The 14,385-nt window shown below is 46.9% G+C and overlaps 1 protein-coding gene across 1 annotated transcript in view; it reads right to left on the reverse strand.

The window, feature by feature from the left end:
• Nucleotides 1-13,287, reverse strand: part of LOC144108593 (uncharacterized) — a 30,986-nt gene extending 17,699 nt beyond the window's left edge. The window contains exons 1-2 of the mRNA XM_077641791.1: nucleotides 12,941-13,287; nucleotides 2,750-2,835 (exon numbers count right to left, since the gene is read on the reverse strand). Coding sequence (XP_077497917.1) covers nucleotides 2,750-2,835; nucleotides 12,941-13,287 — 433 coding nt within the window. The remainder of the gene's footprint in view (nucleotides 1-2,749; nucleotides 2,836-12,940) is intronic.
• Between the last annotated feature and the right edge of the window lie 1,098 nt (nucleotides 13,288-14,385).

Raw genomic sequence — 14,385 nt, forward strand, 5'->3', positions numbered from 1 at the left:
AGTGTTTCCGTAATTGTTTCCTCCAGACCGCAAAATTTCGGATCATCTTGGCCACTGGGGTATCGTTACCGGGAGCGTCGTCGCTGCGGCGGACGCGCTTGTTGCGACGCGCGTCTGTTCTTTCAATCTTTCTTCCCTCTGCACGTGGTAGCGGTTGTGATCAGCTCGAGCCATTGGTCAGGCCCATGTACCGTAGGGGGCAAAATTAGCAGACCAACCCCTCCAAGTTTCGACCCGTGCAACTGAGCGTAGGGGCGCCATCCGACAAATCACTTCTGGGGTCGAAACGGAGGCACTGCGCCAGTCTCGACACAAGAGGTCTCTTCATTGTGGCAGCACTTTCGGCACCAGTTCAAGGAGTGCAGTATTTTCGAATTTGGCAGTGCAGTGCGCGCCCGCTGCAGTTACGTCTTGGTTTTCGAAATGTGCTAGTCTACTGCAGCACGAGTTCTTGGCTGGCTTGCAGTCTCAGTAGTTTATGGTTCATGGTTTATTAATGTGTAACGTCCCAAAGCGACTCAGGCTATGAGGGACGCCGTAGTGAAGGGCTGCGGAAATTTTTATCACCTGGGGTTCTTTAACATGCACTGACCTCGCACAGAGGAAATTTAGCATGGAGGAAATTTACCGGGAACGCACAGTACTCGCTGAATTCCGCGATCTGTAATTTACATGCTCATAATTACTCACGTACGCCTCAGTACTGATTTCTAAGACATGTTTCTAAGAAACCCGTGCGTTCACTAGACGTGTCTTTATTCATATTCAAACGTCGAGTCGGCCGCCGCGGTTCTCAGTGGTTATGGCACTGGCTGCTGACCCGAAAGACGCGGGTTTGGTGCCGGCCCGGCGTTCGAATTTCGATGGAGGCGAAATTCTAGAGGCCCGTGTACTGTGCGATGTCAGTGCACGTTAAAGAACCCCAGGTGGTCGAAATTCCCGGAGCCCTTCATGGCGGCGTCTCTCATCGCCTGAGTCGCATTGGGACGTTAAACCCCCTTAAACCATAAACGTCGAGTCGCCGTGGGAAAGCTTGTGGAAGCGTCCCCGCCTCGAACGCCAAAGGCCCTGGTTCGTTTCCCTTTCTAGACCCCCCTTTTTCATTCATGGAATGTGCGTCGTTTTTTATGCAGCCCCAGAATATTTCCGACACGCGGTGCGTACTATTACGACCCCGACGGCTTTTCGACCGAACGAGCTGTATACCCTGTCGCGTAAAAACTCAGGTGCGCTCGCTTGGGCGACAGGACGGAAATGCATCACCGGTCGCCGGTTCGAACTACGCTCATTAGCCACACACCGATGCGTATTTTGTTTTTCGCTCTTGGCGTGCTCGTTCGCGTTATCGGTTAAAGCCTCAGCATCAGTCATCCTCGATTTTACATTCATAGATCCCTGGGGGACATCATACTGCTCTTGGGGCTGTAGTGCAGCGGTTGAGAAAAGCGTCACTACCCCGCGTGGGCAGGTGCTGCCATCGGTGGGGCTTGCGCGATCCTGGTTGTTCCTTCCCGGGCAAGCTCTCGCGACCAATCATTACCTCAACCGCCACCTCAAACGGCGAGCACTTTGCTCACAACGTGGTGGGCAAAACTTCGCTCCCAGGACGCCGCCTAGGGCTTCGCTTTGTTTATTGTGATGTGTCCTTATAATGCTCACGTATTAATAAATTTAAAACACATTTTTCACTACTTAATGCTCACACACGTGCCCCAACAGCACGTTCCATCTGTTAGCGCTGTTTTTCTTTTCGTTATCCTGGCCATTGGGTAACTCTTGCGGGGTACGCTGTTACATAGACAACCCGAACGTCAACTTTAACGTAATAAAAACGTGCGAATGATAATGTGGAACATCTATTCACATGCTGCTGACAGAAGTGGCCCCTAATCGTCGCTAAACCACAATTCATGGTGTTTATTGATGACTAACGGCATAGTTCAGAATTACGGTACAGAGAATAAAGGAAGATGGGGATTCTTGACAGCAGAAAGCAAAGTCAACATGAGGTGGGTGGAAGGGAGACTCGGTCCACTGTCCAGCGTTTCAAGAAGAGGACTTGCCTTCGTTTGAGGAAGTGGGGTCATCATTGGATGGCTCTACACTTGGAGCAGGAAGGGCCTGTTGGAAGTGCTTAGAGCACAGAAAGAGGGAAGGTTGCGAGCAAGAAAAATTCCACACCGTTATATTATTCCTACCGGTGGAAAGTTCACAATTTTCCTTATTAGCCTCAGCCTTCTTTCGTTAAAGATAGCTAAGTGAGCAAGAGGAAGGAAAGCCCCAGTTCCCGCCAGTTCTGCTAGTTGTGTTAGATTTCCTGACCGCTGTTGTCGCTGCAACCAAGAAATTAAAATTAGCTGCGGCATAACTACTGCTGAACCTGGTTAGAGAGCTAAAGCTGCGGTGTATCGGGCAAGTAGACGCGGCTTGGCGTCTGCAGCGTTGAGTGCGTTCCGCACACTGGATAGTCAGCGCGCCCACCCTGCCAGGTGGTGGTTACATTAACGGTTGATCGCGAGAGGTCGGTTGCCCAATGAACGCTGCGCTCTATTCTGCCGCCCTCTACCGACGAACCGAAAGGTGAAAGGTCAAGTTGTGCGACACGATAGTGGACCATATATGATAAGGCCTATAGTCACACTTGACCTCTGGCTCACTTGAAGGTCAACCGGCCACGCACGTCGAAATGGCCATTCACTAGCGTAGTCAAGCTTTCGCGTAAGAAATTCCAAGGCTCGCAGGTACTTACTGTGGAGGAGGCGAAGATAGACAAAAAGGAACGAAGCCATTGAAGCGACCATTGCCCACATGACACAAAGCATCACAAGTGTGGACCTGTTTAGAAAAAAATAAAAACAGCAAGCAATAATTTTGGAAGTTTTAGGATGCTGTTTCGAGCTACCTGAATAAAGCACGACACCGGAATGCGGCGACGTTAATGCAGAGGAAAACTGCATAAGAAATTGAATTTAGCAGCTGTTTCGAGCAACTACAGCGTCACCACTTTAAAAAGAAAAAAAATGAGCTTTTATATTCCATGCTACTAGACTGCACAAATACTAACGAAGGGGTCATGTCCCAAGTTTAAACGGATGTTCCCTTCTTGAAGAGTACCTAAAGAAGGAAAACTTAGGTCATACTTTTGGAGTAGTTTGTCTAAAAACGACATCTTTCTAAAATTCGGTACCAGGCTTGAGTACGCTGTGAAGGTCCTAATTAGGTCTTATTATTCGGTACAGTACCATGGTAGAAATGTGCAGGAGATGGAAAGCGAATGGAGGCGGTTGTCAGAATCTGATTTCGTAATCTGTGTTTTATAAAAGGCGTGTTACCGCTTATCCCATTGGTTAAAGTGATAAAGAGAATGATATGAGTGCGAACAGGTAGCAACAATGACACCACACTACCTCTCCTCACTCTTCAGCCACCGTACTAGCCACCAGCCGGCCACGGTTTTGACTTAAACGTGAACGGTAGCCGTAGCCTTTGTACATCACTGCTGACTCCATTAACTCTGTCCTTACCGCGGAAAAACTGGCAGTTTCAAGGTGGTGCTGATAAATTTTTGAAGCAATTATTTAATAATTTTTTCGCTATTTCACACGTACAGGCATTATAATTTTATTTTCTATGGTACAAAGAGAACAATAATATGTTGTTTACTAAAAAAATTGCGAAATTTGAGACTCGAACAGAAAGTCGCAAACAAATTCAGTCGGAAAATAGATGAATAAAAATCTAGAGTACATATTTTTGCGTTGTTTTTCCAAAAGTGAGTACTGAGAGTTTCAGAGCTCTTCATGCTAAACTCTCTGGTCAGCAAAACGATATCTGTTGCTCACTAGCAACTATTTGGACTAATACTCAGTGCAATACCAAGGTTGACCGCGGGCCTTCTTCGGATAACTATGACCGCTTCACTGGTCGTGTCACGGAATCGTTCATAAAATGCTCGCTGAAGCTCCTCGGCAACGGCGGAAATGAAGGTTACAGACAGGCACCTGTCGATAGTCCGGGCTCGGGAGGACCAGTTATCGCTGTCCAAGCTGAAGACAAATGGATGTCACCTTTTCGCACAAAGCTGTCGCTTGCGCCTGCAAGGTCACGTGCTGAAGCTTCGAAATCGCGAGAACACTCTCGCTCTTGAGCAGGGCCATTGCGAGAAGAGAACGCCACCTTGAGCGGCATGCTTGCGCGATCGATCAGCGTTTCCAGGTTTCGTGCGAATATCAACAATACCCCCTCATGCGGCTGACGAAGAAAACTGATTCCGAAACTGAAGCACAGTTATTTTGCAGCATACTGCATGGCGCTACTTTTCCATTAGAGGCCAGGGTTGCTCTGAAGGGGGCTTTTGCGCCGTCGCTCAAATTGAACGGTTTGAGGAGGCGCGGAAAGAAAAGAGTAAAATAATAATAACAGGCTACGTATATCAGCTTACCTAGTTACAGGAGACCGTGTATCCAGACGAGAAGCAGACGCGAGCTACCGAGCGTCGGAGGTCCCGTCGGCCGCAGACACGAGTTACTCACCAATCAGTGATTTGCCCTGACTGTAGTGCATCCTCTAAGGATTATCATGCGCAGGCTGCAGTGGTGGCGATAAACGAACGAAAAACAATACTCCCAGGAAGTACGGAATCTTCAATGGGCGCATATCAGCACGGTTAGGAGTGTGTAGCGTTGATGTTTGAGCGTTACCGTTGGTCTGATAGCAAATAATTTTTCACAGACATGTTTTTTTTTCTCGCACAGCGACACAACCGAAGGTGAATCTGGACTTGCACAGGAGTGCAGTGGTACTTTTAGAAAGGTCACTTACAGCAGTGACAGTTCACCTATACGTCCGTTGAGACACTCTGGTTAGCGCGTATCACCCTGAACTTGAAACCCCACGTGAACAAGGTAACACGAACAACCTTTAGCGGCTGAGGTACTTGAAAGTGCGTTTGCCCTGGAAAGAGTGAGGCGGGGTTTGCGAAGCCTCTTCCAAGCACATACCCCTAAGAAAGCATGGCGTAGGGCTGAGGAATGCTTGTACCATTCTTGCCTAGCGGAGGGCTTCCAACCAACCACCTCCAGCAGTTGATGCGGACGGCCAAGCCACTAGCCCACTCGAGGCCTCCTACAACTCTCACCTTCTCCGCTAAAGGTGAATGTGGTTTTCCTCTCTCTCCTTTTCCCACCCGTCCACTCTCCTTCTCTCCATCTTCCCTCCATCACTAGGTGGTGTTGTCCGACTATATTTTTCCCACTTTTTCCCTAAGAGTAAAAAGGTAATTCCCCTCTCTCCACTTTGCGACCTGTCAAGTTAGGCAGGTGCCGCTGCAGATGCCGACGACGACGAGACGGCGAGAAACTGAGGAGCGAGCTAATCAGATCGAACGCGCTGAACCGTTATGATGCCAACGTTAATTGTAGGAATTGATTTGTGTGCAATTGTGCATACGTTCACAATTGTGGCCTGTACAGACCAGTTAATGCATCGAGGAGTAATGACATGGAAGCGTGAAAGCGGGGTCAGTACACCGCCGTCGCAAAGCAAACCTCAGTAACAAATAAATTTGGAGTGTGGCTTCGTCAATGCATTGTTCACAGGCAAAATATCCGCTCTGCCACCCAGCACCCACACTTATACAACGAGGAAACATTGTACTGTGAAAACCGCTTACAAATACCGCCTGCTCTTGGTATATTTGTGCTGTATATACTCAAGATGCAACTGTGCAATTGTATTCTGAGTGTTTCGCACAGGATCGGTTTCAGCGCAATGTAGGCCTAAGTCACGTGATGGCGGACGACATGCATATGTCTCGGACAACGAGGAATCACGCACAATACGTGAATTTTGTGTTCCTGACTACAGGCGCCCAGGACATGCCGCAAAATGACAGCCAAACACACAAGTTCCGCCGAAGACCAGAACCGGTGTAGTAGTTGTCCAGTGTTTATCGCTGCTTCAAAACTGCCGCGTATGACCTGGCATTCCCTGCGCATGCACAAGGTTCCCGGGGGACTTCTGGCAATAGGCTGTATTCTGTACATCGCAAAGACCCTAACGCCAGACCAAGCTGGTGACATTTCCGTCAGAGAAAGGTGAGTGAATAAGTACGTTTTGATTTTGTAAGAGGAGTAGCTTGGGGTACCGTTTGCACACCTAGACCGGAGCACAAATTGATGCTGCCACGCGCCTCAGGCAAATTGCACCAGCCAATGGTTTCCAGCGGTCAGCCAGCCGCTCTTACAACAAGGTTAGGGTAAGAGCATTGCGGAATGCCGGAGGTATCAAATGAGCATGTGAACGCACCGGTGTTGATTGGAGAAAGGAAGACTATTTCAGTTTGGAGTTCCTCGTTGCGTACCCCACAGTTCACTAAAGGCGTGCCGCTGATCTCAATCACAAAGAAGTATTTCAGCCGCAAGCGGCGCAATTAACACTACACCTTTTTTGCTTTGGCTTGGAGATAGTTCTGCAGGGATGAAATCGACGACCCTCGGTTACACTCAGTAGCCGTATTTATCTTGTGTATTCACTTTATGTCGCAACGAGCTTGGTATGGCTCTCTTTCCAAAAGACACTTGAGGTTCTACGTGGAGAGGTGTGGCCAAATTGAAGACATCTTTGAGATTACGCCTCGAGAATCGATGGTCAGTGCTAAGTATAACAGAAAGTGGCATGCTGGATTGTCCGGCGACCTATCTGGTGCACTGGAGCTCTGGCAGCCACAGGTCGTCTCCCTATGACAGCGGTCTCGAAGGGCGCACTCTGCGCATTCTGTCGAAGTTGCGCTTGTGCCTTCCTTGGTATATGTTGTGTAAAGAGGCCAATAAAAAATATTATTGTGGACGGCACAATCTTTGTTAGAATGGCGCTGCTCAGTAGACCGGCGCTCGTGAGCGCAAGCCCTAGCTTAGCCAGCTTCGTCGGCGCTGGCCGTTGGGGCATGCCTTAACTTTCTTTCTTTCAATAACCCCGGAGTTAAAAGCTGCCATCCTGGCGGCTTAAGGGAACGAGACGATAGCTGGTCCATTGGAAGGATTCAGGCGGTTGAAGTGGACAATTCAACGGCTGCGGTGACGGTGATCAGGAGACGTGAGGGGCTAGACGAGAAATTTAGCTGGGGAAGTTTGCTAAGCAAGGCGATTGGTGCCCTGGTATTTGGTAAGACGTTTTGTAGACTGGCCCGAGCTGGAAGACAGTCACCAAACCGTATCAAGATTCAGGACGATAAGGCGGCGGCAGACAGGTAGAAGCGGTGCGGATGTTTTTCTGATGGTGCTGGTCGTGAGATGTAAGGTAACGGGCGAGTTGACGGCATTTTTCGGATTGCGCAGCGGCTTGAGAGACGGTTGTAAATTCGGAGGAATCTGGGCGTTGAAGGAGTATGGTGTCCATGATGGAGGAAGGCTCCCTGCCGTAGAGAAGAAAATACGTGGAAAAGCCAGTTGTTGCTTGCATTGCAGAGTTGTAAGCGTAGGTAACGATAGGTAGAATACGGTCCCAGTTTGAGTAATTGGAAGAAATTTACTTGGCCATTATGTCGCTGAGGGTCCGGTTAAAGCTCTCGGCCATGATGTTCTTTTGCGGATGGTATGAAGACCTTGTACGATGAACGATGTGACACTCCCGAAGAAGGACTTCTGCGAGGCCCGGCAGCTTTAAGATGCGACCTCGATCGATGAGCAATTCCTAAGGCGCACCGTGACGAAGAATGATGTGAAGTATGAAACCGGCGATGTCAGAGGGGCTGTCGCTGCTGGTAACGGAGCAGTTTCCGCATAGCGCGTGAGGTGTCCAATGGTGCCCTGCGGAAGTGCTGGGAAAAGGGCCATAAAGATCGATCCCAGCACTGTCGTATGGCCAGGCTGTACAAGGTAAAGGCTGCAGAGAAGCAGGTGAGTGCTGTGGTGGATCCTTGCAACGCTGACGTTCCAGGCGAGAGCGGCCGTTCTGGCGGACAAACACGACATATGCCTTGCCAACAATACCGAAGGCGCAGACGCGTAAAAGTTTTCACCAAACTCGCATGGGCGTATTGCGGGTCGCTGCTATCACTGGCGCAAATGGCAGATCAGAGATGCCGTCGAATCACGAGCAGCCACTTGCGACCATGGCGTGCCAGATGGGGTGTCGGGTGTGCTCAACAGCCCCGCTACCAGCTTGGAAGCAAACCTCTTAGGCTGTATTTATTTGACAAAGGCTGTACCTATGCTTTCTGCGGACGTTTATGTCATTCATCCTGTGCCGATCATGAATTCACATAAGACAAACATCATCGCTCACTTTGCCCGTAGGCGAGTGCGAGACAGCCTTCTGGAAAAGTCTCGGCGTCTAAAGTTTAATGGCTCTGACCTCAGCTCCGAAACAGAACTGGTGTTCGTGAATGAACATCTTTGCCTAGAACTGAAACGGCCCTTGGGCGAAGCAACGGCACGCAAACGTGGGGCGCGTTGCAAATATGTGTGGGTGGGGAATGGGAAAATTTATGCGCGGGAAAATGACCAACTTCCATCAATCAGAATTATTAGGGGGCTTTAGAATAGGGGACCCCAAGGCTTGGGGGCCCCAAGGAAAAGCGGGCCCCAGCGCTACGTGCGACTGTGCCAGTGAGTATTAGAATACGGGTCTCCCCTACTCAGCGGGGTCACGCTTGCGTTTATCGATTGCAGCGCCACTACGGCAAACCAAAAAGATGCTCTTGAAATGATTTTAAAATATGCGTTTATTTCTTCATCACAAACTGTTATTATTGTAGACATGCAATTCAAGTGTAAATATTATAACAAGAGACTGTTTTTAAATACCCCTTTTCTTTAGGTCGATGCGAAATCGGTTAGCCAAGTCATCGCCATGGTGACCAAACGATATGGGTATTCGCTAAGGCTAGCAAGCTCTGTAAACACGGCAACAATCCGAAAATCTGGCGCATTTCATCGCTAAACATTTTTGGTGCCGCCATCTGCAGACAAAGGGAAAGCTTTATGTGCCTTTCGTTTGCCGTGAACTTAATACACAGAGTAGCGGCGACAACGAACCGGTTGTGAAGTGAGAGGCTCCACTTCGACACGCGCCGCCATGTTGCCTGAACGCTGAGCTGCGTTGTGGCGCACGTCTCTTTGAACCTCCCGCGCTTTCTGACGTCAATTAAAGACTCGTACTCGCTAAGCCTAGCAACTCTGTAAACACGGAAGCAATAGGAAAATTTGTGGTGCTTTATCGCTGAAATTTTGTGGTTCAGGTAAGTTGAGACAAAGCGAAAGCTTCGTACGCCTTTGGTTGGCCGTGAACGTGTGACACAGCATAGCGGCAACGACGAATCGGTAGTGAAGCGAGCGGTTACCGCTTCGATGCACTCCGCCATATTTCCTGTGCTATCCTGCGTTAGGGGGCCACGGTGTTTTGCCGATTTAGCGTTAGCGTCGGCCGCTCACCCAAACACCCAAGAGCCGTTAGGATTCTGCGCACGCGCAGTAGCGTTCCTCTATTACCATGTGCCCCGAAGCGATACAGTGACCGTATACTAAAACTCTCTATTATCACAGCTGATGTAGCCAAGATTTTAAGTTCCGACTGAAACTTTTTTTCTTTGACTAATTGTGTATCAAAGTTGTTAGCGACGCCACAATGCCGCAATACAACGCAGTGATATGTGAAAAGCGCGCCTGGCTAATTTGCTCCTGATTTTTTACCTGGTACCTATTCCGACTCTTGATACACATTATCAGTGTTGTGTTCTTTCTTGCCGTTTATTCATTTGTACGTGTGTGCTTACGCCCACCCATCTTACATTAGCGGCCTAAGCAAGCTGTGTGTTTTCTGATGCAGGGACTGGCAGTGGCGCCTTCGTTCTGTGCATCGCAATCAGCGTTGTAATACTTTTTTCCTCCTAGCACAGTAGGCGTTCCAAAACTGCCACACCCTGCCCCAAAAAAACCATAAATGCGTTCACAAGAGTCCTGAACTCCAGTTAGACATCTTTCTTTCAGTATATATACCTCATTGCTAAAATAATTGCTATGATTGAGCAACAAAATCTCGTCTACCACAGGCATGCCAGGCACATTAGTTTTGTTCACTGCAACATGCTCTGTGCAAGAAATAACCATGACGAACTCGTAGCCTTTATATCATCTTTTTGTGATTAAGGTTCTATGATGTGATGGTGACAAAAATATCTTATACATCTGAGTACGGTGTGCTAAGGCTACAGGGTATTCGAGTTTCTAAACAAGCAGAATAGGAGTGATGGTGGTGTGGCGATGTTGGTTGAAAACTTCTATTCAGCTAGCATATTCCCAGCTTTCAGTTTTTCCTGTGTGAGCTATGAGGCCTTGTCAGTGCACTGCGGAAATTGTTTGTTGTTCTCCATTCTCTTCCAAACAGCAAGAAAAGGAACTTGTTCGAATGTATGGAAGACTTTTAAGTTATGCAATGATAACGAGCTGACACTAGTCATAGGAGGTGATCTCAATATTGATATGCTCATGCAAGGCGGTCCATTTAGCGAACTATCGTTGTTACTAGAACCAAGTAACTTTAGAAATGTCATTACTGAATCGACACGTATGACAGCAGACTCTGAGAGTTAATTGGCATGTTTATTACTCAACGCTACGTAGATATAGAAAGTTCTTTTTATAGAAATTTCTCCTGGCGAGCATTGACCAATATACGTGTTCTGGAAAATAAACTGCACCAGAAAAAAGTTGCACACTTAATTTGCTTGTTTCGTACAATGTATAACCCCAAATACTCTGAGGTTTCTCTTGTAGTCTGGGCACCGGTATACAATTACAAGTGCGTGAATGACGCTTACAGAATGTTTGTCAATTTCTACTTCCGGATATTCTGTCTTATACACTCAAAAGAATAAAAAAGTGCAAAAGGATACGCTAGCCATGGATTACAGGCGAGTAGCTTGAAATGATACGCGAGAAAATCCACATGTATGCTAAAGGTATCAAATCTAAGAAAATAGACAACCTTGTTGAAGTTAAAAGATTTAGGAATCCTGTTACGAACTTTCTCCAAGTTGCTAAGCTTATGTATTTCAACAATCTGTTCGCAAGAGCTCACACTGTTTATGCTGATGAATTGTGGAACACGTTAAAGGTACTGTTAAATGGAACTAAATTCACCAATTGAGAACCAGAAACACGGTGAGACGACAGTACTCTTACAGGAAAGCTTTAAGGAAATGCTTTTAATTCCTATTCCGTTATATTTACAAAAAACAAACATAATATGTACTACATAACTTACTTACGCGCCTCTAACAGGGACATCGCTTTATTTGCTCCAAAGACAAATAGCGAGAGATTCACTCAGCGTTTCTGGGACTACAAAACAGTAAAGCTAAAGACATTGACGGTCTCAAAATGAAACCAATCAGATTCGTTTTAGAACACATTTGTCGATCCTTGCCCACATTTTTAGCCTACATGTTTATAACACCCTTCATATTTCCAGAAGATATAAAGCGTACAAAGGTCGCTGTGATTAAAAATCTGGTGATAAGGATAACTATTCAAATTATAGGCCTATTTCGATCTTTCCTGCCTTCTCCAAAGAATTAGAAAAACTTTTTGTCCTAGAATGAATTCCTATTGCGACAAAAATATTGTAATATAGCCATGCAAGTTTGCTTTTCGAAAAGCAATGTCGACTGAACTCTCTTTATTAATACAAAGAAAAATTATAATTAGGCCTCTACAAACAAAGTAATTATTGGTACTTTTGTAGACTTCTCGAAAGCCTTGGACTCACGCATCACGTTTAGCGAAACTAGAACATTAGGGTTCTCGGGGCGTATCAACAAATCTCCTGGCATCTTACCTCATAAACAGGCAACATTCATCCATAATCGATGAGAACTGCCCTACACCTGAATTCCTGAAAGCCGGTGTTCCACCAGGTAGTGGCTTAAGATCGTTGGTAATCAATTTGCATATAAATAATATCGTGAGCATCACAGATCGTGCTTCTTTCATTATCTATGCTGGCGACACGAGCCTTTTCATACGGTCTGACAGCCTTGATAATCTCCACGATGCAGCCAATGCCGCTGTTGAGAAGTTACACCATTTTAGCCAAGAGAACTCTCTGTACAATAATACTAAAGACTAAATCAGCCCTTTTTACTGCAGACCAAAGACGCATAAGTTGTAGGTTTGACCACTATATTTGACCTCTACAATAGTAAAGGAAATGTAAATTTATTTTTTTTTCACGCCGACATAAAATTCAAGTGTATTTACGCCGTAGCGGTTCTCGCAAAACAGCGCACGCATCTCGGCAACGTGGAAATTTTTGCTGAATAGCTAAGCTTCTTAAGCTGCACTGTGCTGAAATAAAGTCCGGCATCTAGGTCAGGCAGCATTTACGCTTGCACAGTACATTGGAACATGCAACAGCTACAAAGGTCACATCTTAAGTAAACAGCCGTAATAATATTCGGCTAATAGAACCGTAGTAAAATTAAAAGTGCCAGTTATTGATATGTTAACCCAGAACAGGAAGGTTATCAATGCACCACAAAGAAATCTTTGGTTCGCTGTCGGCCAAAATCAAGCCAAAATATAATTCGGCTGGTAGCTGAAGAATTCTTTCTTTTGGCATAGCGACCGATATTCATACTGCTGGATAAAAAACTAATTTCAGTACATGGATCCTAGTGAGGATTAAAATTGTTTGGCGCAATGGGATCTGCGACCGAACGACGACAAACTAATGACTGGTCGACAGAGGTTCATTACATATACTGTGGTAAAGAAAATTTTTTCACCTTTAAGAAAACCAACTTAGGTGCGCAGGAGCTAAAAGTATGTGCGCATTATTCACGCACTGTCTTAGGGCTTAACTGCGCTGGAAATGCTGGCTACAGATTTTATTTATAGCTTCCGCGGTTATTAACTGCTCGGTTAGAAGTCAGTGTACTTACGGCTCGCTACGCTGTTTCGGCGCTGAAAGAAAGAGCTTCTTTGTAGGCGGAGAAGTGGGGGCTCGGCTCTGTGCCTGCTCAGGTGCACTCAGTGATGGACTCATAGCTGGTCGAGGCACGGCTGGACTACGAATAGCGGGTGGCCACATAGCTGGTGGCCGCATGTTTGGTGGCGGCATAGTTGTTGGCCGCATAGTTGGTGGACTCATAGGTGGTGGACGGATAGGACGGCCACACGTAGCCGATGGCCGCATGGCAGGTGGCCGCATAGGTGGTGATGGCACAAATTGAGGACGCATAGGTGGCGGAATCTTTTCTCTTCCTTCGTTGAAACTCACAGGGCCCATTGTCGCCTTTTTTTTCTTCTTGCTCTGCATACATTGGTTAATTTTCGTCTTCTTCTAAAGCGAAGATGGAACAATATATTCTAGGTACCATTCGCAACTTTGTGCGCCATGAAGAACGTTTCGGATTACCATATAAAGTCGACTACGTGCCCCGCTCGTTTATGGACCAGTTCCATAAGCTTTGCAGCCAATAATATGGAGAAAAATACGCAGCGAGTAAATAATTCTAAAGTGTGCATAAATTTCCTTGCTCAGCACGTTCCCCATGCAGCTGTCAGACGACTCCAGCATCTGGCTGCTATCTTTATCATTGTATACCAGATGAACACCGCTGCTCCGCTGTGTGCCACGTGAAGCAGAATTAGGACTCCTGTCCTCTGAGAGAATAGCTGTGGCCTGCCACAAAAAGATGCGTGCAGAACGGATAAGACGGGCATCACAGCAGCTTACCTCCTCGTGGTGTAATTCATAGTGAGCGAAGTTCCCGGAAATTTTGTTCAATATTTTAACACTTCAGGAAATTCGAACACAGAGGATGGAGCCAAGGATAGCTTAATTTGTAAAAGTGGTGAGGAGCTGAACCCAAGCAGCGAGTGGTGCGAGACAGCGACCATGAACATTACTCATATCTAAAATAATGCGCCTGGTAAGCATCATACTATTTGAAACAATAGAGCACTTTCCTCCCAGTTTTCCTTGGAAGATTAATTAAGAACTGTTCTTTCGTGTGCGGGCCACACTTCGCGGAAATAGCGAAAACACTGTGGCCCTTAATACAGGCATTGTGATGAATCTGACCAGATGCAACTTTCCAACGTGCACCGAAATCGCAGTCAGCATGAAATTCGCCGTTCCTCTTAATATCTATCACTGCTGAGGACAAACAAAATGGCGCATACCAATGGCGGAGGGCAAGAAGATTGGCTATAAATAGAAAATTTAGTCTAACGTTGTGGGTGCCGAGGCACGGTTTCTATCCGCGATCAGTGCTTCGTCAGCTTCCATCTGTGATCAGCTTCGTCAAAACAACAGTACCTCAACGTCACCCCTGCGCCGGGTGCCCATGATGCGGAAATGTGGAACGGGTGTATATGCACG

Source organism: Amblyomma americanum, chromosome 10 (assembly GCF_052857255.1).
Source record: "Amblyomma americanum isolate KBUSLIRL-KWMA chromosome 10, ASM5285725v1, whole genome shotgun sequence".
Classification (NCBI taxonomy): Eukaryota; Metazoa; Arthropoda; class Arachnida; order Ixodida; family Ixodidae; genus Amblyomma; species Amblyomma americanum.